The 19,113-nt window shown below is 56.7% G+C and overlaps 9 protein-coding genes across 9 annotated transcripts; 4 read left to right on the top strand and 5 right to left on the bottom strand.

Annotated features, from left to right (window-relative positions):
• Nucleotides 1-97: 97 nt before the first annotated feature.
• C8Q71DRAFT_819638 (uncharacterized protein) lies at nt 98-3,616 on the bottom strand (the record flags this gene model as incomplete). Its single annotated transcript, XM_047926154.1, has 3 exons — nt 98-202; nt 1,537-3,318; nt 3,347-3,616. 3 exons carry the CDS (start codon nt 3,614-3,616, stop codon nt 98-100), a joined length of 2,157 nt encoding a protein of 718 aa, XP_047784853.1.
• Nucleotides 3,617-3,693: 77 nt separating this feature from the next.
• C8Q71DRAFT_719664 (S-adenosyl-L-methionine-dependent methyltransferase) lies at nt 3,694-4,608 on the bottom strand (the record flags this gene model as incomplete). Its single annotated transcript, XM_047921312.1, has 5 exons — nt 3,694-3,958; nt 4,023-4,124; nt 4,181-4,269; nt 4,328-4,448; nt 4,511-4,608. The coding sequence occupies 5 exons, from the start codon at nt 4,606-4,608 to the stop codon at nt 3,694-3,696; spliced, it is 675 nt and encodes a 224-aa protein (XP_047784852.1).
• Nucleotides 4,609-7,973: 3,365 nt separating this feature from the next.
• On the bottom strand, nt 7,974-8,500 carry C8Q71DRAFT_852555 (uncharacterized protein; the record flags this gene model as incomplete). Its single annotated transcript, XM_047926836.1, has 4 exons — nt 7,974-8,046; nt 8,101-8,151; nt 8,207-8,225; nt 8,284-8,500. 4 exons carry the CDS (start codon nt 8,498-8,500, stop codon nt 7,974-7,976), a joined length of 360 nt encoding a protein of 119 aa, XP_047784851.1.
• A 151-nt stretch (nt 8,501-8,651) lies between these two features.
• Nucleotides 8,652-10,333, top strand: C8Q71DRAFT_25945 (uncharacterized protein). Its single transcript, XM_047917359.1, has 6 exons — nt 8,652-9,069; nt 9,133-9,281; nt 9,331-9,662; nt 9,724-9,882; nt 9,947-10,022; nt 10,081-10,333. The coding sequence occupies exons 1-6, from the start codon at nt 8,716-8,718 to the stop codon at nt 10,136-10,138; spliced, it is 1,128 nt and encodes a 375-aa protein (XP_047784850.1). The 5' UTR covers nt 8,652-8,715; the 3' UTR covers nt 10,139-10,333.
• C8Q71DRAFT_731004 (uncharacterized protein) lies at nt 10,270-10,836 on the bottom strand (the record flags this gene model as incomplete). Its single annotated transcript, XM_047922153.1, has 2 exons — nt 10,270-10,594; nt 10,644-10,836. Coding segments are annotated over 2 exons (379 nt in total), but the record flags the coding sequence as incomplete, so codon positions are not given.
• Nucleotides 10,837-11,113: 277 nt separating this feature from the next.
• On the top strand, nt 11,114-13,055 carry C8Q71DRAFT_801017 (uncharacterized protein). The gene is made up of 3 exons (XM_047925946.1): nt 11,114-11,873; nt 11,928-12,014; nt 12,076-13,055. The coding sequence occupies exons 1-3, from the start codon at nt 11,378-11,380 to the stop codon at nt 12,720-12,722; spliced, it is 1,230 nt and encodes a 409-aa protein (XP_047784848.1). The 5' UTR covers nt 11,114-11,377; the 3' UTR covers nt 12,723-13,055.
• A 1,142-nt stretch (nt 13,056-14,197) lies between these two features.
• On the bottom strand, nt 14,198-15,027 carry C8Q71DRAFT_730999 (Rdx family-domain-containing protein). The gene is made up of 4 exons (XM_047922152.1): nt 14,793-15,027; nt 14,718-14,725; nt 14,466-14,664; nt 14,198-14,405 (listed from the first exon to the last, which is right to left on the bottom strand). Exons 1-4 carry the CDS (start codon nt 14,952-14,954, stop codon nt 14,325-14,327), a joined length of 450 nt encoding a protein of 149 aa, XP_047784847.1. The 5' UTR covers nt 14,955-15,027; the 3' UTR covers nt 14,198-14,324.
• Nucleotides 15,028-15,145: 118 nt separating this feature from the next.
• C8Q71DRAFT_819633 (P-loop containing nucleoside triphosphate hydrolase protein) lies at nt 15,146-17,441 on the top strand. The gene is made up of 8 exons (XM_047926153.1): nt 15,146-15,354; nt 15,406-15,843; nt 15,892-16,003; nt 16,064-16,209; nt 16,262-16,423; nt 16,480-16,604; nt 16,672-16,896; nt 16,949-17,441. Exons 1-8 carry the CDS (start codon nt 15,270-15,272, stop codon nt 17,186-17,188), a joined length of 1,533 nt encoding a protein of 510 aa, XP_047784846.1. The 5' UTR covers nt 15,146-15,269; the 3' UTR covers nt 17,189-17,441.
• Nucleotides 17,442-17,474: 33 nt separating this feature from the next.
• C8Q71DRAFT_730994 (Yip1-domain-containing protein) lies at nt 17,475-19,059 on the top strand. Its single transcript, XM_047922151.1, has 7 exons — nt 17,475-17,757; nt 17,825-17,861; nt 17,923-17,985; nt 18,067-18,146; nt 18,208-18,573; nt 18,628-18,735; nt 18,799-19,059. The coding sequence occupies exons 1-7, from the start codon at nt 17,728-17,730 to the stop codon at nt 18,946-18,948; spliced, it is 834 nt and encodes a 277-aa protein (XP_047784845.1). The 5' UTR covers nt 17,475-17,727; the 3' UTR covers nt 18,949-19,059.
• Nucleotides 19,060-19,113: the final 54 nt, after the last annotated feature.

Raw genomic sequence — 19,113 nt, 5'->3', positions numbered from 1 at the left:
CGTGTTGAAAACGAGACGGACACAAATCGCTCGCCACAGATTTCAAGTAGACCAGTCTTAGCAATCCACCCACTCGGGTTCTGCCTCCAATGCGCGGTCATTCAGGGAATCGTCTGCGCGCTTTCCTGTGGCACCGCATCAAGACGATGTCGTGAGTTAGTACAATCCTGCCCTGGCCCATATTGGGGGGTCCATTGCTTCCCTGCCAATGTACAGCGGCCCTGACTCAGCTGCCTTTGTTCGTTGAGAACAATACGCATCTTCGCAGCCTCGATGCAGAACGCCATGTCTCCACCGAGGCCGTAATCTCAGGATCGGGGTGAGATGCGAGGCGATACCACCAGCGCCCACGTAACTCACTTGTACGACTGCGGTTAAGCCTGGGGACAGAGGCCTGAGTCAAGGGCCACGGAGTGTAGCAGTGGCGTATTGAATCGGTGGAGAAGACAAATTCGAACATAACGCCTGAGAAGATCCCGAGGAGAGTGCCCCGAAATGCTTCCGCGTCGCTGAGATCTCGATGTCCTCAATTGAACGCATGGAACGGGAAGCCAAACTCAGCCTAGGACCGGTCCAGAGGTGCACGCGCTCTGCTCCACTGGACAGGCCAAATGACTTAACGATAATGAGTATAGTCTGCTGGCCATGTCATGAGGCTGCCAATGAGCGACAGGGCGCTCCGCTCAGGTGTCCTACTACTTTTCCGTCCATGGTGGGACCGTTCAGCGTACGCATGCACGGAAGACTGAGAGGCTGAAAGCCGCAATTGCACCTTGCGTACCCGTGGGTAAGGCTTCATATCCAAGATGATCTAGGCCTATACTATGAGTATGTACGCAGAAACGCGCTCTGTGAGTCACAACGGAGCTCAGCAAGCACCGGCACTTCGGACATTGTGCGCAGAAGACTCAACGGGCATGATCGGCCGTGAGCATCACAAGGATAAGTCGCGGTCAAGCACATCCCGCGAAGGTGGCCGCGCGCGCGGCAAAGGGCCCCTTCCAGGCGTCATCCGTTGAGTGAACATCAGAGTCGCAAGTCACTCAGAGCATACAGCTGTGCGCCAGACGAAGAGCCACCGGTCCCGAAATTGGCTAGACCATGTGCGAAAAGGTACAAGCCCGGGCACTACAAACCTGGACCTACAACGCGATCACGTGATGGAATCGCCCATCCAAGATTTTACTGTCAATCGACGACGCATGTTCTGTTGGCCTCTAAAATTGCGGTATGCTAGATGCGACATGCAACTATGAGACGGGTCAGCTTCGTCATGATATGTCGCAGTGAAGAGTACTCACATAATTACACGATAGATAGTACAGTACCACTCGCGACGAGCCGACATCGTTATGAACCGCCTATTCGAAGAGCAGATGTCATGATGCCTCGACTCGCAGCAACCGACCCGGGCGCGACCTGAGGCACAGCCTGAGGTGTGACTGAAGGTACAGTCTCGGACGCACCCTCGGCGCCTTTGGCAGCCCGCACCTGCGCCCACCGCGGAGGCAACATCTTCGTCGTACGGAAGCGCACCTTCCTCGTCCACTCCTCCTTGCTGACGACCACACGGCGTTTCAGATCGCGCATGTAGATATCCTTCCCCTTCCACACCCGCCGGCCGAGCTTCTCCTTGATGCGCTGCCCCACGCGCCCCACGCCGTCTGCGATTCTCTCCTCGAGCTCCTGCAGACGCTCCAGGTCTTGGCGAAGTATGATGAGGTGTCGCACGATCTCGAAGGGTTTCGGCGGGGTCGGAGAGGAGGGCGCGGGCGTCGCGACATCGACATTGAAATAGGGCGTGGGCGGAACATGCACGGTTTTGTCGGCGACTTCCTCGGATGCTGAGGAAGGGGTGAAGTACGAAGAGAACACGGCAGATGAGGATGAATCGGCGGACGCCGGAGCATCTTCCGAAGGCGCTGAAGTCGCGTTCTCCGTGGCTGAAGCGGCCGCGGACGTTTCCTTGGCCGCCTTGTCTGCGTCACTCCACCGCTGTAATCTCCGTTCGTAGTACTTGATATAATCCCGTTTCCGCCTAATGGCCTGTCCCGTCTTGTAGAGCGTCCAGCGCATCAACTCCAGATCATTGGAGCGGTTGGCTACGCCAAACACCGCGAGAATCATCGAGCGGTTGACGGCCATATGTGGACCAACAATCTCGGAGCGAGGCTTCCGCGCACAGGCGAGCCGGACCTGCCAGTCCACGTCATTCTCGTACCGGATAGCTTGCAACAGGTAGTGTCGCGCGAGCGGAGCATTTCCTGCTCGCGCCAGATGCTTCAGAAGCAGGTGGTACGTTGTAGTATTTGGTACTGCATACGGTGTCCGCCAGGGTGCAACCTGGGGGTTGGATACGCCAAAGTCGTCCTCCTCGTCTTCGTCATAGGCTGGAGAAGTGGTCGCAGATTTTGTGGGAAGAGGCGTCGTGAGGACTTCGAACGCTTGTACAAGTTTCGATACATCTCCTAACCTTCCAAGGAAGTCTACGGTGGTGGTGAGGGCCGCCGATGAAAAGGGCAATGGGGGCGGTCGCGCTTGGGCCGATCTACTGGTGTCTGAAAATGACGACCCTTGCCCTTCTGCACTCGATGCTTGACCCCAAAGCTCCAGCGGTGGCCGGTCGGGGAATGAGAGGTCGATGCCATACGCTCCCTTCAAAAGCTTCTCGAAACCTGGCAGATCGGCGGTCTCCTTGAGTATACGAAGGACCAGGTCGGCGTTCACGGACGTGTACGGCACTGCCTTCTCCTGCATCTCCACTTGCAGTTTCATGCAGAGTTTCGTGACTTCGTCCACAAGCTCGGAACGTAAGTCTGGGGCACACGGCAATGACAGGCGGTGACATAATGCCTGCAGACACAAGCCATACGTCTGGGATGACTTCCGCAATTCCACCCGATCAATCTCCTCCATGACCTCCATGACACCCCGGTGATGGCCCACGGCAGCGAACTGCTCCAAGATGTAGTGATAGTCGTCGAGGCTAGGCGTGAGCCCCGCCGCGCGAATGTTACGGATGACGGTCTTGAACCGCGCCTCGTCCTTGTGCACCATCCGATTCCTTTCTCGGCTGGTAAACCTCGTGGCAGAGGCAACTCGCTGGTGAGTCGCGGGTAGCGTGCAATTCCGCAGGACCTCCTGGTGGACCTCGAGCGGCAGCTTGTCGTAGCGGAGGTGTTGTAGCAGTTCCATGTAGCAGGCCCAGACTAGGCCAGGCTCGGGGCGCAGGCGCCTCGTGAGGAAACGAAGGTCCGAAAGCTTGTTTCTGACGGCGTAGCTCTTCGCGTCTGCACTACTACCTTCCGTGAACGCCAGCTCCGAGAGCGAGATGGTACCAGCAAACTGAGACCGCGGACTGGAGTGTAGTCGGCGCGTCGGATGCGGGGTAAGTTGGGAGGCTGATTTGGCTAGCCGTAGTCGCCTGAGAGTGCATTTTGACATGGTAGGAGGACGAGGAGGACGGCGGGGAAGGCGAGGACGGCGCCGCCTCCTTCTCCTCAGTGCTGGCGGCGAGCACGCTAAGCGCCCACACCGGTACGCGCCCGCCACCGAAAAAATCAGCACGTGGCCGATCTTGGCGATCGGTGGCTGAGGATCGGGACCCGGATCGCATCTCTTCAACGCCAGCGGCCAACGCCTCGTTCTACCCGTCTGCTCTGTATTCATTGATGCATTATCGCTACAGAACGATCACAGCAACTTCCATACAAGTAGTCTCTCTATTCCCTGATGCGTAGGCAAGCTGTCCTTCGGCACCTCGTCCACGACTTTCTGCCAGCCACTGCCCAACGCTTGCACATAATCCTCGTGTCTCGCCCTGAAAGGGGGGCCCACGTCCTGAGGCTGGTCAAGGATAGGGAAGAGTAGCGTGACCAAGTATCCGCCTGGCTTTACGAGTGCCGTCATTTGGCGACCCCAGTCCCCGCGCTGCGATGGCGGCAGGGCCACAAAGAATCTACAACAAGTAGGCTCATGCTCAAGGGACCACCGATACAAGACGGAAGAGAATATGGTCTTACGTATAGTCGTATACGAGATCATATGGTCCCTGTTCCACGAAGAAGTCCTTGACCTCCAGCCTCACCTTCGACGAGGCGGGGTTGTTCATAGATGCCACGAACCTTCATTTCCCAATGAGTCCGACGTATTCTTACGCAGCTTCTGAGTCCTGACTTACTTCTTCGCGGCCTCTACAGCGGCAGGCGAAATATCGGTCGCCAGTGTCTCATAGCCAAGTAAGGATGCGATAGTGAGTGCGTCGTATCCCTAGAAAGTGACACTGACGTTGACTGAATCAGAACCAGCATATGTACGATGGTCTTACCCTGCCACATCCGGGGACAAATGCCTTTCCTGTCTCCGGCAGGTCCAGCAGACCGGAAGCTAGCAGTGATCGCAGGGGCGGCTGCGCCTCTCCGGCATCCCACGGCGTCACTTCGTTCTGCCTTCAACCATATGTGCAATCGCCGCTGAGTCCCGTCGCGTCGAAATTGGGAGAGGTATTCACCAAGCTTTGTCCCACCCGTCCACAGGGTCCTCCTTGATCAGTTGGCGCAGCTGCACCTGGCTAGATTGTGACAGGATCTTCTCAGTGATATCGGACATAACGTATGTGAGGACGGCCGGAAGAGTGGACGCGTGGATCGCGTTGAACGGTGAGTTACTTATATGGACGCAAGAGGCTTATCAATGCCACCAGTCAGATATGTACAAGTGACCGTTCCTCGATCAGCGATCCCCGAAACCTTCGCCGGCTTCCCTTGGGCTGTCCAGCGGAGGGCCATCTAACCGATGCCAATCCTCGAGTATAGCTCGAAGCGGGATATATCGCTGCCAGTGGCACGGTCTCTCAGACATCCGGTGATACTATGAATGGTCAAGGGTTCCACAGATCTGATATCTGCAGTACCAAAGACTCGTCGTAAGACTTCGATTGTGCCCGTCCACAGCAGGGACAGCTACAGCAGTTGTCTTACTCCGTCCTGATGGCGGTGGCTTTGTATCCCTGACATGTGCGACAGCATGCCTTCTGCACGTGCCGCGGGTCTACATGTGGACTGGACCGTAACGGACTGTACAATGCATGCATCCGGAGGCATTCATCCGTGTGTTCAGCGCGCTGCGATGTTACTGGTGTGTTGACCAGGTTTAATTCTGATGTTGACAACTGTCTCGCTGCTCAGGATCATCCCGCTGACGGCTACGGTATTTTTCCTAGCTTCATAGGCCTCGACAATAGGGTTCCACCACCCCGAAATTGCGTGAAGCTATGCACCGAGACTCGGATTTTTGCGGATCTCGTGGAGTGTCTTAAATGGCACGCTCGGCGCATGCGCCCTCGGAGTCTCCGCCGCCGCCCTCTCAAAAGCCGTGGAACATCCGCTTCGAAGTCTGTTAGATGGCATCAGCATTGTATGTGCGAAACGAGGGTACCTCTTTCGTAAGATACCATGCCTGTCTGATCCAGCAGACCCAGTGCGCTCTCACCGTCATCTCAGTGGCCCTCCTATGACAAGCTGCCCAATCAAGATCCTCGTGGGATCCTGCTGCATCTCCGTGCGAACCTCCGCACGTTCTGGGATTATACGCCTTGCAGCCCGTAAGGTTTTCCGCGGTGCGTATTCTAGAAGCGCAGGGTTCTTCTGATAGTGTGTCTCGCGCGGAATAGCAGTACTCTGACCTCGTCCTTGAGCAGGGGGGATGCCGTGGCGGCTCTTAGGTGATGGTGAGTAGGATCATTTCAAAGGATATAGACGGCATCCCAGCATCTCCGTAGGACTAAATGGAGGGCCCGCCTAGAACCGCGTCATCCAGCTCTGTTCACTCGGAGCCCCGCGCATGCAATGTGACAAATAAATGTACAATGTAGTACCGTCGCGGTGGCCGCCATACGCTACCGATGCGCGCCTGCCATCCAAGTACGTACGGTTCACGATGTCTCGCACAACTTGGCCTCACGGTTTTTCTATGAGTGGCATGACCGCCCTTCAATGAACCTAATCAAAAGTTTGGTCCACTTAGACCATCTCTCCCAATGGGACAGTGGACAACTTTAGTCCGTCTCAATTAATTGGCGAGGCCGGGCACTCAGATGTACGAGGTGTTGCCCTGTAACTAGAATGATACAGATACCAAAACTCCTGCCGTTTGGCACGAAAATAGGTCGAGTCTATAGAACTGTCAGGCGATACATTGGACATAGCCCAGCTGCTGCGCTACCGTCACCCTGCCGTAATACCATTTCCTGAGTGTGAACATTTCACCTCGTTCTGCCGGTGCCGGCCAGCCCAGACACCGAGCGGACAGCCGTTACGAAACGCCAACTCGTCCCCCTTACATGCGCGGTGCACTGACTGGTCGAGCCACTGATAGGGCAGCCAGGTGCCCGTTAGGCTCGCGGTGACTTCTACCGCGACGGGAGCCCTGCGACTTCGACTTCGAACGCTGCATCAGCTTCGGAACGCCACAAAGGCGTTGGACACGCATTAGGCAAGTGTGGCCAGTGGAGAGTTTCCGAGAAATGATGCCGGAGGTGTCAGAGGTCTTGCTAGAGCCGGGCGAGTGGATACATCATCGTCCGGAGCACGTCCGGACGCCCAAACGCGCGTCGGCGGACTCATCTCAAGTTTCCTCAGCCCATCCCGGCCGCTCGTCCCATGTCCCAGCCTCGAGTACGCCAACGCGCGACCCGAATTCAATTCGCTGATATCGAGGCCGTGCCCCTTTACCCCGGGTAAGTCAGAACTGCTTGTCAAACTGCGAGCGCCTGAGCGGGCGCGAGCGCGGAAGCAAATTGTAGGCCCGGACGGTGCTGAGAAAGGCTAAGCGTGGGCTGCACCGTCTTCGAATGCCTTCACTGTCAAGAATAGGCCTGATTTTCGCCTTCTCTTCCTATGATGGGCCTTGGTGGCAATGGCTATGCAACGTCATCCAGCTTCTCCAGCGTAAATCTAGGCCTGTCCTAGCCTGCAATCTGGCTACTCATCGATACAACGCATGTGCGCCTTCCTGAACGCTGGGCGCCTACGGATGCAAAGGTACACTGACAGTCGAAGGACTTCACTGCAGTCCTCGGTGCTTCCGACGCTGGGCGCGCCTACACCTCGAGCGCGTGGCTGACGTTGGTCAAATTCGTGTTTGTCCATAAGCCGGGTTTCGAAGCCCAATCGGCACCCGACATCTGTTACGCGTCGGACTTAGTACACAACATAGGGCCAGAGTCTTACGGGGATAGCATGGCCCAGGCGGCAGTGTCCTGCACATGCGCTAGCCCATTGCGGCGAGATCACTGTTCGCCAGTCTGATGTTGGGTCGGCCACTTCGGCGATGTGTGGTCGATCTGCTGAGAGCGTACAGCCTGCTATTAATAAACGCTATACATCACAGTGCTTGTGCGGGGACTTCGCCCGGAAAGATCGCGGTGTCTGCATCAGGCATCCAAGCAAGACGCGGCGGCGGTTGAGTCGACGAGCGTTCGGCGGGTTTTCACGGAGCATAATCACCGCACCTTTCATGATGGCCGCTGGGTCATTCGCCGCACGAGTATACCCCCAACCTAAGTTTGCAATCAAACTCATCGGACACGACACATTGGTAGAATCAGAGCACTTACCTCACTCGTTGAGCACAGCTAGCGGCCAATGCACAAACTCACTCCACCGCCCCGCACGTCAGAGGACTACAGCAGATGCGAGACGCAATACAATTCCGGGTTCCCAGCGGTAAGACACGATCATGAGGCGGACAGGATGCCTTGAGGAGTTAAGGGAGGACGTGGGTATCTCCAAAAATACAGTAGCTTGGAGGCGGGTATTCAGCTTGCGATGGGGGGAGCAGCCGAAGGCGAGTGGTATGTGAGCAAGACGTCATATTGTCCGTACGGCGAACGCAACACATGTGCAGACGATAGAATTCTGTTGGTCAGAACATCAATGTCAACGCTCGCAGCCGAGAAGAAAGACGGGAGAAAATCAGAGGCGTACATTGACAAACATCTCTCGTGCGACCGCGTCCGAGTCCTCCCAGTGACATACCATGTCAGCCCTAGGTCAGGGCTGTGGTCAGAACCGGTGTCAATGAAGCCATCCCTCTACCCACCGACCGCCTTGGCCTAGATTCTCGTGTAGTTGCGTCATAACAATGTATTTACTGTGCCATGACCAGACTCAGCAGCCGAAGTACGCTTCGTGCAGCGGTGGCTTACAATCCTCTAGGCTGGATCTCTGCAGAGTAGCATGATCTCAGCTTCCCCATCCTGAGGAGACATGAAGCTTCACGTACCAACCGCTCGCTCCTTAACTCTCTCGCCAATTTCCTTGTTCCATGCCTTCACTCTGTCATGATCCTTCTGCTCCGGCCATGTCGAATTCTGCAAGGTCGACTGCAGCAGCTTCTTCATGTACGCCTTCAGCAGCTCAGCATCGAACGTCGGGCGCGGCGAAGTCGCCCCCGAGCGGGGTGTAGGCGGAGAGCGTAGTCCCGAGGCCATCGTCGCCATGGTCGAAACGCAGCAGGGAGAGTGGCGACAACGGAGAGGGCGATTCTGAGTGCCGCCGCCGCTGCTGAAGCCGCCACAGCCAAACGCGGTCCGTGACCGGCGCGATCTAGGGCACGTGGCACGCGTCGACTGGCGTTTCTCGCAGGCGCGTACACGGCGTACAGTACTCGTCTCACCCCACACCCGAGTCGCTCACTGTCAGGCTGCGTGCGAGGATGTCGTCCATCTCGTTCCCGAGCAACAACTCGAGCTTCTCGAGCGCGGCGTCGTTTGGGCATGACGAGCACAGTCGCACACCGTCCTTCGACAACGTCGGGGATGGGTTTCGCATGAACCCGCTCTCGGCCCACCCCCCGCGGACGCCCCGCTCGTCGATCGTCGTGGGCTCGTCCGTGTACGGCACGGAGGTGTACAACAAGCTGGACGAGACCCCGGAGACGAAGACGACGTACGAGGAGGACTCGGAGGATGAGGACGACAAGACGCGCGCGGAGGCGGAGGGCAGGGTCAGGAAGGAGGAGATATGGAGGGACTTGTTCACGACGAGCAATGGTCGCGACAAAGCTCTTGTGCGTCCAGCCGAAGCGTTGTACTCCACGGGCTGTATTGACCGTGCTATTCTCGGTGAACAGAAAATCATGCAGTACTCGCTGCGTTTGTACCTCGTGTTCCATAGAGGCTTGACAGCAACGACCATGCTCAAGAGCAGGAAGTCACCATCCTGGGAGGCGGACATATTGAATCGATTTGAGTCTACTGCGAGTGGCCTCTCACTCACGAGGTCCGTAATATCGCCCAACCAACGTGCACTCCGACTAATCCTAACATAGGCGGTGTCTCATCCTCTTCAACTGGCTCGTTCCGCTGACATCAATTATGGAGCAGCATAACAGCGCTGCGGGCAGTGGCGGATCATCATCACGGAAAGGAAAGCGCAAGCCTCTCCTCCATACACTACTAAACTCGCCACCACCGGTGCTGCTCGATCTGCTCTGTGGCGCTGCAGACGATGTCTACACATTCCACCGGCTGGGCATGCTCGGTCCAAAGCTGGGAGAGCGTGCTGGTCGCGTAGCTGACTGGTGTTGGTTCGCGGGCACACTGGTCAACCTCGTTGAGAACACCGTGGAGAGGGGCGTGATTCTCAACTTGCAGCACGAAGGTGTGTGTACTCGTTGCCCGTGCATGTGATTAAACTGACCTGGCTCGACGATGGCGCGCAGTCGAGTCAAGATTGTACGCGGAGTCCATGTCAGGGCAGACAGCAAAATCGAACCCGACGGCGAACAAGATCGACGACAAGGAGCTGGTGCGGCTGCAGAAGCAGGACTTCTGGATCCAGGTGACGAGGCTGAAGCTACTGATGGACCTCATATTTGTCTGTGAGTATCTCCGCTCGGACTATCATCTGCCAGGCCCGTGAAAACCGAGACTGACGATCCGCAGCGTACAACGTCTTCCGCTTGAACCGGGCGAAGCGTCCGATCCAGACCGCCACTGGCTTCGCTGCGGCCCTCCTGAGGTGCGTGTCTCTGATCTATACGTCATTTGCTGCAAGTTCTCAGAAATGGCGCATACAGCACTGCAAAGCTATACGATCGCCACAAAACGACACTGATAAAGGCGGCGAAGCACTAGCGCAGATGGATACATACCCCCAGCTACCGCTCTTCGTGTTCCTATCTTATATCTGCATATTCGCCGGGCCTTAGGGTATGCTTGAGTTTTAGTGCTGTTGCTAATATATGGAATACTTTCGGATACATAGATCCCATTGTGCGCAGTCATCAGCGGGGAGCAGGGGCAACACTCTGATTCCAGGGATGGAGAGTCGGACTACGGTGAGGACGCTGACATACTTTGAACATGACACCGCCGCATCTCGCCTCCGAACACGCCGTAGGGTATCTACCGGAACCACCACCTCGACGTGCTCGCACTCCCGCCCGAGGGCCCAGCCTGCGCGCTGCTTTCTGTCGTCGTCACTTGCGCATTCCGCAAGGCCTCAATCTCCTCCTCCAAAGCGTTCACCCGTGCGTGTGCTTCCTCGAGGAATTTTTCATGTGAAAGGTGAGCCTGTGCGAGGCGCAAAGCCTGCGGATCCCGTTCATATGGGAATGACTCGTAAGCTGGGAAGCCGCACCAAGTAGACCGCAGAACCGAGGAGGGCGACGGGGATCATGCCCGGAATCAGGTCGGAGTAGAACTGGGCATGGCGCGAGGGCGACTTGTCGGACGAGCTGGCACTGTACTGGCGCGACGGTGCGGCGAGGCGGGCATGTGGCCTCGCAGACTGGGAATGCCGCCACAAACACGATAGCAGACGGGGAGACATGGGCACAGGCGCCGGGCGCGTCGACGCGATCGTGCCAAAATTGGGGCGGCACGTGACTGGAGAAGGGCGAGGCCTTCCCCAGATAGACGTCACGGCCACACACGTCGGAACGCGCGCTCTCCACAGCCACACGTCTTGGCGGCGGAGTCCCTGGCCCGGTCACGCAGCCAGCCCACAGGCACCCCATGACGGCTGGGGTGCAGATGCGCGAGGGGGTGCCCTCAGCGCAGGCAGCATAAAGAGGACGGGCAGCAGGGGGAGGCTCGTTTTGCGTGTCTACAGGCAGCCTACTTACCGACGGACCGACGGGAGTTCTGCCGGCGCAGTCCCTCAGATCAATTCTCGAGCGCCACAGACGCCCACGGACCCAAAGAGGCACGGTCCCCGTGGGAACAGCACCAGTACTTCATCTCCTCGCTCGCTGCCACTGCCCTCTTCCTCCAGGCCTCTGTATCCCGAGTGGTCTCATCCTCCTTCTCTCCGACTTGGGCTGCCCTCGCTCTCCCGCCCAACTCGCGACATCTCCATTTGGCTGGTATCCAATGGACGCATCGCACTCTCAACACCCCCGGCCTGGACAGTCCGCCCGCGTCCTCCACTTCTTATCGGGTACCCCTTCGCGGCCGTCCTCACCTGCCCGTTCCTCCCGCTCGCCGGCAAGTTTTGCATCGGTGGAACACCCCATGGACGAGAAGAGGAGCGAGAAGCCCCCGCTTGACGCGCTCCCGTACGCGGTCGGCCAGCAACCGCGGTGTTCACAGTGTCAGTGCGCTCTCCCGGATTCCTCCCACCCTCCTCATTCCGCGTCCCTCCACCCGTCGATGCACTCCGCGCGACCATCACTACCATCATCACTCCTTGCGACCTCGTCTCCCCTCGCTGCCTCGAGCTGGACCGCGACAACACCCGCCTACACGCGTCCACGAGGACTACGGATAGTTAACCTACTCAAACCTTGGACTCCTATAATCTTGTATGCTCTGACGAGTCTTGGGTTCCTCGCTGCCATCAGCCTTTGGAAAGCCGAGGTCTTCGCGGGTATGTGTGGCGCGTCTCGCTTCATAGCACTTAAAGTTGACACATCGTATGCAGGCCTTGACGCTCTCGCACATTGGTTGCAGTCAGATCTATACTTAGGTTATGCCGTAATCTCTCTCCTCGTCTTCGTGACCACATTCCGTGAGTACTTGGTCAGTCATGTTCTAAGGGCAATGTCATTGACCCGGATAAACCCCGCTAGCTCCTATGCCGCTGTACTCAACCCTCATTATACTCTCTGGCTATACCTTCGGGGCTTGGACCGGCGCTGTCCTCTCCTACTTCGCTTCCTTGGCTGGCGCCGTCGTTGTGTTCTGTATCTCGCGCGCTTTCCTCCGCCAGCAAATCTCGCGATGGCTCTCATGCACCGTTACGATCAAGCGGGTGGTGCGGGTGGTAGAGAAGCGGCCACAGCTGCTCTTCTTGATCCGCCTCGCTCCCTACCCGTATAACGTCATGAACTGTTTGCTCGCGGCGTCACCCAGCCTCACGTTCCGCACGTACTTCATGTGCACCGCGCTCTCGCTCTTCAAGCTCATCATCCACACGACGATTGGCGCATCAATCCACTCGTTCGCGGAGTACCACGTGAAGCCGGGTGCGCATGCAAGCGAGAACAACCTCGGCCGCTACTCCTCCATCGCGGGCATCGCGCTCTGTGTCGGCGTCTTCGTCTACATCTCCGTCATCACGCGGAGAGCGGTAAACGAGGAGCTCAAGGACGACGACGTGATTGTCGACAGCGAGGAGCGGATAGCCTTCCTCAGTGGTGCGGCCGCCAGCACCGACGACCTCGAGGCGCAGATGGTCGAGAGACCATCATCGCCTCTGCCAATGACGAGCGTATGAGACCCGGACATTCAGGATATGGACTTCGATTTGTGTTATAAGTGGCCCCTTGTTACAGTATAGTTCGCGTCGCTCGTTTCACGCAGACGCGGGAGGTCGGACTCCAGTAATGGTCGCACGCCGATTGGTAGTGCGTCGGACACTTTGTGTCGCTCTTGTACGTATACAGATAGTCATACAGTAGCTACTTAGCTCGCCCTACTTTCTTCGTTCTTGCCAGTCGCTCGCACGTGTACAAGAGTCGCTCTTTTGCTGTGGAATAGACAGTTGTTGATTGGTCCGCGCGGGGGTGTGTTCGACACCCTCCCGGAGCGACCGACTTTTTGGTGTTCATACTGCGAATACGTCGTACAGGGTCCCCACGGTAGGGCCCTTGGCAGTAAACTAACATGCTCTGTGCGAGGCTGTCAAGCTTCGGAGATTCAGTCCTCCACCGCGCAAAGGGCAAAGGCGCTCGGCGTATCATGCCCAATCCAAACAGCTCAGATGTAGTGCTGTCTGATATCTATCAGACAACGAGGGTCAGCCGGTGTAGAATGACTTCACGTAAGTATGACCCTAGTCAACCCCTAGTAATCAAGGTTTCACGGAACGCACTCAATCAGACGGTCCGACAGAACGAAGAGGGGTCAATGCGTTGAACCATGCCGCTCACCGGACAAACGCACAGCGTCAGACTTGCCTGCGATGCTAGCACAGATTACAGTATCGTGAATGGGGACATGGGGCTCATCTTCCCGCCAAGACCGGAGCCGAACAACTTAGCTGTCCTGCCATGACAGCGAATTGCACCTCGATTACACCCGCGAAGTGTGCACCGACCTCGCACCTCGAATCCGCCGGCGCTTGGCGCTATGTGACGTGCGAGGCGTCGAGTCGTCGTGTGGACGGAAGAAGCACCGAAGGTGAGGTGTGATCAGAAGGCCGGAGCGCCGCCAGATGGCCTGCGGGCGGGGAGAGTGCCATGTGTGTGTGTATTCCGGGAAGAGTCCTCAGACGGGCTTCCGCAGCGAAGGCGCGTCGTTCTCAAAGCGTCTTGTGGCCGTGATGAGGCTACCGTCGGTGACTTTGCACGGATGTGGTATGCTAGAACCTCGAGTTTGGCAGCATGCGGCGAAGACGAGAGGACAAATGACGATAAGACATACTACGCACGATCCGCCGGCGAGGATGCGCGAACGAGAAGGGACGGATCGGTGTTTGATCGGTATTGCATATTGTCGCGTGTGATCGCCTCTGCGGAGGCCGCACGTACGGGATCTGATGAAGCAGGACATTGACCAGCTTGGTTACGGGGCTCGAAAACAGGTGGGAGATCGTCTCGGGCGTAGAAGAACGGGAGGGGTTTCTTGACTCACAGAAGCTCACCAAGCATACCGTCTCGGCGTAGGTATGGAAAAAGAGACGTGCACGTACTGACCAGCTGACGAGAATATCGTCTCGTCTTCGGACTCGAGAGCATGCGGGTCTTCAGTGCAGGTTTCACCGCGAGTGCCATCCTTGTGCATGCATAACGACCATTCGTGTGGATGCATCTAAGGGTCACTGTATGGAAGTGTTACAATGTTGGGATCCTTCTCGCTAAACCGCCATTTGATGCTTTCACGACTTCTGTTCAGTACTATGCTTGTCGGAGTGTCCCAATGACTTGCCCGGCTGGATGCGATCGCGGATGCGCTGCTTCTAGTACATCAACGTCATTCAGTCGGTCACTTCCCAACGCAGCGATATTGCGCTACGTACAAGCACTTTGAGCTCTGGGAACCCGCCCTCGATCTTCCTGTCCCAAACGAGGCTCGGCGGTTGGCCATCCAAGAACAGCCATACGCGGAAGCGGCCTCCCGTTTCCTCAGAGTTCAAGGGGAGGATGGTTATGGCCCTCAGAGCCGGCGTCGGGAACGTCAGAAAGAGCTCGGTGGATACCCACGTTGCTCGGTGAAGCCTACATTAAGCTATATGGGATCTCCAATCACCGACGAGCGTGGGGACACGCACCAGCGACACTGTAAGAGCCATTCGTTGATATTGAGGTCATTTTGCCTTCGGTGCAGATGATTTCCATGTGCTCACGCGGTCGCAGAACTCGATAATTATGCTTGGGCCCGGGAGAGGCGTAGGAGGCACGAATGTGGTTGGGTCCAAGGGGTCATGCTGCTTCAGTATTTGCGGCTCTGCAACGCCTCCATCCCCAGGTTGCGGAATACAGTCGACACAAGTGCCTGGATCAGCCATTTCGTTTAAGAAGGAGGTGGCTGCGAGTAGAGGAGAAGCCAAGTAGCGTCGAGGACGGGATGGTCCAAGGATGGTCGCCGGATACGTCATCATCGACTCGATCCGAGCGATCTTCGAGCCGATCGCGTCGTGCACGTGGCAGACGCGCGACGCGTTGTGGCGGGACGCGTTGTGTACGCGTTGTTGGTTCTCTCAGCCACCACTCACTTCGAGCCACTTCAACCAGGGCACTCATCTCCTCGTTGATATTGCTTTGGGCTATAACCCGAAGGAAAACCTGCCTCTAGGACGGTGAAGATACGTCAAGCAGATAGGATGGAACAAGAGCAGGACTTCACTATGGCATCCACGTCTGCTTCTCCGGAGGTCGCCAGCCCACCGACCATATGGCCTGTACACAGTGAGTGACTTGCGACAACGACTTGTACTCTTGAGCTGACTGTATGCTTAGTCGAGGTGCGAGTGGCTCCCACCGCCACATCCCGATTCGACACCATCCGCACCGCGGTGCACAACTACGTCACATCTTCCCTGACCCACCTCTACCTGCCCTCCGTGATAACTGGATGGGGAGACGTTCCACTGCTAGCCTCTTCTGTCTCACGTGTTGTTGCATCCGAGTCTTCGTGCCCATCCACCTCGCTACCCATAGAGCGGATCGCGCTTCAGATACACGTCTACCAGCCATCCGACGCAGACGCATTCGAGGAACTCGCGAGCGGGAATGGAAGGGGAGATGGCGAGGAGACCATGGCGGCGAGTGTATGCGAGCTGCCCGCGCTGGCTTGGGAGGGTCTGTGGGAGAGCTTGATCTACTCGGACGACATCAAGTCGAAGTTGCTCGACTACATCTATGCGACTGTGATCTTCAGTGATGCGGATGTTGACTGTGCGTGGACCATCTTGTCTTTTTCGGTCTTTTCTCATGGGTTTTCAGTCAATGTTGTCTCGTGGAACCGGGTAGTCCTCCTGCACGGGCCACCAGGAACGGGTAAGACGTCGCTTTGCCGCGCATTGGCTCAAAAGCTCTCGATCCGCCTATCACACAGGTCCGCATCGCCTCTCATCACTCATATATGCTACCCAACACACTGAATCGACACCACTAGATACGCGCATTCGCGATTGCTCGAGATCAACTCGCACTCCTTGTTCTCTCGTTGGTTCTCTGAGTCTGGCAAGCTCGTACAGCGGCTTTTCAGCAGCGTAATGGAGATGGTCGAGGATGAAGATACATTCGTAGTGGTCCTGATTGGTACGCGCCTCCATGACGTTGCCCCAACCTATACTGACCAGTGGAAACACAGACGAGGTCGAGTCCTTGACGGCCGCTCGTGCGGGCGCAATGGCGGGCACAGAACCCTCTGATGCCCTGCGTGTGGTAAACGCACTCCTGACACAACTTGACAAACTGAAGCACAAGAAGAACGTGCTCGTCATGTCCACGAGCAACCTCGCTAAGGCTATCGGTTAGTCAAGCAGGGCTAATATACAAGTAATGACTCACTATCACATTTTCCTGCAGATTCTGCCTTTGTGGATCGCGCAGACATCGTGCAATACGTGGATCTTCCCCCTCGCGAAGCGATCTACGAGATTCTAGGTACCTGCTTGCGAGAGCTAGTCACGAAAGGCATTGTGGCAGAAGTGGTCAGTATCTTGAAAGTTCATCACTCGATCCTTTACTGTAGTAATGCTCACTCACTGTATGATATAGGACGTCCCTAGCTTAGCACAGGCACAGCTGTACGAGCGGACTGCTGGTTACCTCCAGACATCTTCTCTCGCTGCGGCATTGCCCCCACACCCATCCGCAAGTCAGCCAACATCCCAAGTGGCGTCTCGCAGCTTGTCTCAACAAGCGAATGAAAATACCGCTGACTCAAGAGAGCGTTCGAAACACGTCGCGCTCAAGCTCCTCACGTTGGCTGAGAAGTGTCGAGTATGTCGGCAACAACATGAATTTAGCATAACTCACTGACTCGACATCACAGAACCAAGGGATGTCAGGTCGCTCGTTGAGGCGTCTCCCTGTCCTTGCACATGCTCGTCACATAGGCTCTCTGCCGGTGCCCACCAGATCTACCGCGCAAGTCAATGGGACGACGAAAGTCAAGAGGAACGGGCTTGCGCCCGACAATAAGGGCACGGGAATTGTCATCGAGGTGTGGCTGGACGCGATGGAACGTGTTATCGACTCGCAAGCTTCGGAGAGGGAGCGGTTCGAACGGTGATCAGTATTGGCGTCGATGGCGTCGGTCTGCTCTGCTCTAAATTTGCTGTATGGTATGCGACATTCTTTTTGGAACGGTACTCGGTGTCTGTCCTGTTCGTCGTCGCACAGTTGTTCTGCGTGTCTCTTGCAATGATCTCGATGTAGCATATATACAGTACGCCATGAACGCATGCATGTGCATGCGTACTTACGAAAGATTCTAAGAAATATACCTCAAGCTGACTACTCAGGCAAAACGCTATTTTCTCATCGCAGGAGCCCACTGGTTATGTATGCTTATAATCCGCAGGGGGATATGTCGAGTTCCAGTCAGGATGGGCGTAAGAAAGGATGACCTTGTTCACCGATCGCCGTCATTGGCCATGGGTGTGATCGAAGCGAAGCTGTGTGCCACGACAACTCGGGTGCGTATGAGCGCTTCCCGAAACGCTGCACGCGTCCATCCCGGCCCTTTCAGGCCTCACAACGAGCAAGTTGTATCCCGATTCCCTTCGATTCAGACTTCGCATCCAGTTGCCCCGGTACGACTGAAGAGTCATGGCGTACGTTTCCATTGAGTCAGACGAGGTGAGCAATGTCCGGACTTGTGCTGCCCGACTGTCCTCATGTTATTGACGGATAGCCCTGCTCGTAGCGTATGGAGGAGGGACCCGAGGGTCTCCAGTTCCAATGTGCGATCTTCTACGTGTGTGGTGTCAGTATGCGTGTGAGGCTGAATGCGCTTCTGAGCAGCATTCTTGGGATCCGACCCTCGAGGGGGCAACGAGGGTGCAGCGGGTGGAAGTACTTCAAGAGGTATGTTACTTCACTTCCATCCTTCGTGAATATGGCCGTCACAGCGCATGACACTCACGCACTGCTTGTGGTATCGTACAGGGTACAGACAAGACTCCGGCTCGAGCAAGTTCTGGACGTTCGAGTACTTCCAACCTTACTTTGACGTCGACACCAAGACCGTACGCGTTCCACGCTTCGCGTCTCACACAGCCAGACTGATACACGAAACCGCCTGTACAGGTCCTCCAACGCTGCTACATGACGATGTTCCCTCCCTCCGCGACCTCCTACCAAGGGGCGTACCTCTCGCCTGCCCCCGACCTCTACGGGCCCTTCTGGACGCTCACCACCCTCATCTTCGCACTCTTCGTCTGCTCTTCCCTCTCCTCCGCCATCGCATCCTGGCTCTCCAACCCCGCCGCCGCTGCCCACATCGTCTATGACTTCTCGCTCATCTTCACGGGCACATCGCTCGTGTACGCATACGGCCTGCTTGTGCCCGTGCTGCTCTGGTTCGGCCTGCGGTACCTGGGTGTGGGCGAGTGGAGCGTCGTGGACGCCGTGGCGATCTGGGGGTATGGCCAGTTTGTGTGGATACCCGTTGCGGTGAGTGGTCGAGGCCGATATCTTCACTGGCACTTCGTCTGAACGATGGATCAGCTGCTGTGTGTTATACCCATAGCTATCGTTCGATGGGCCGTCGTCGGAGTTGGTGCGCTGCTCTCCGGATACTTCCTCATGGCCAACGTCTACCCTATTCTCGCCTCGGTACGTACATCCACATCTCCGTCACAGATTGCCGCGGCAACGGCGTGTTAACCTTTCTCACAGGCGGACGCAAAGTCTGTGCGGCTCATCATCGTGTTCCTGGTACTGCTGCACGCCGGTATTGCGCTCAGCTTCAAGATCCTGTTCTTCAGCTACTACGCGCTGAAGGACATCGGTCCTGCGGACCCAACAGCAAGCGGTGTTGTTCCTTGAGGCGTGAGGCAGCTTGGTTCTTACTTGCGTCAATAGTTGCTTGTCTCTGAAAAGTAGTACCGTAATTTATGCCTTTACTCCGAGCTTACGCTGACGAGCGCTATCACTCATGAGTGCCTCAAAGCGACTTGCATGCACCGCCAGAACGAGTAGACATCATGAGGG

Source organism: Rhodofomes roseus (assembly GCF_022264815.1).
Source record: "Rhodofomes roseus strain CIRM-BRFM 1785 chromosome Unknown C8Q71scaffold_1, whole genome shotgun sequence".
In the NCBI taxonomy this organism is placed as follows: Eukaryota; Fungi; Basidiomycota; class Agaricomycetes; order Polyporales; family Fomitopsidaceae; genus Rhodofomes; species Rhodofomes roseus.
Note: the sequence above shows the minus strand (reverse complement) of the source record. Positions and strands in the feature narration are given on the sequence as shown.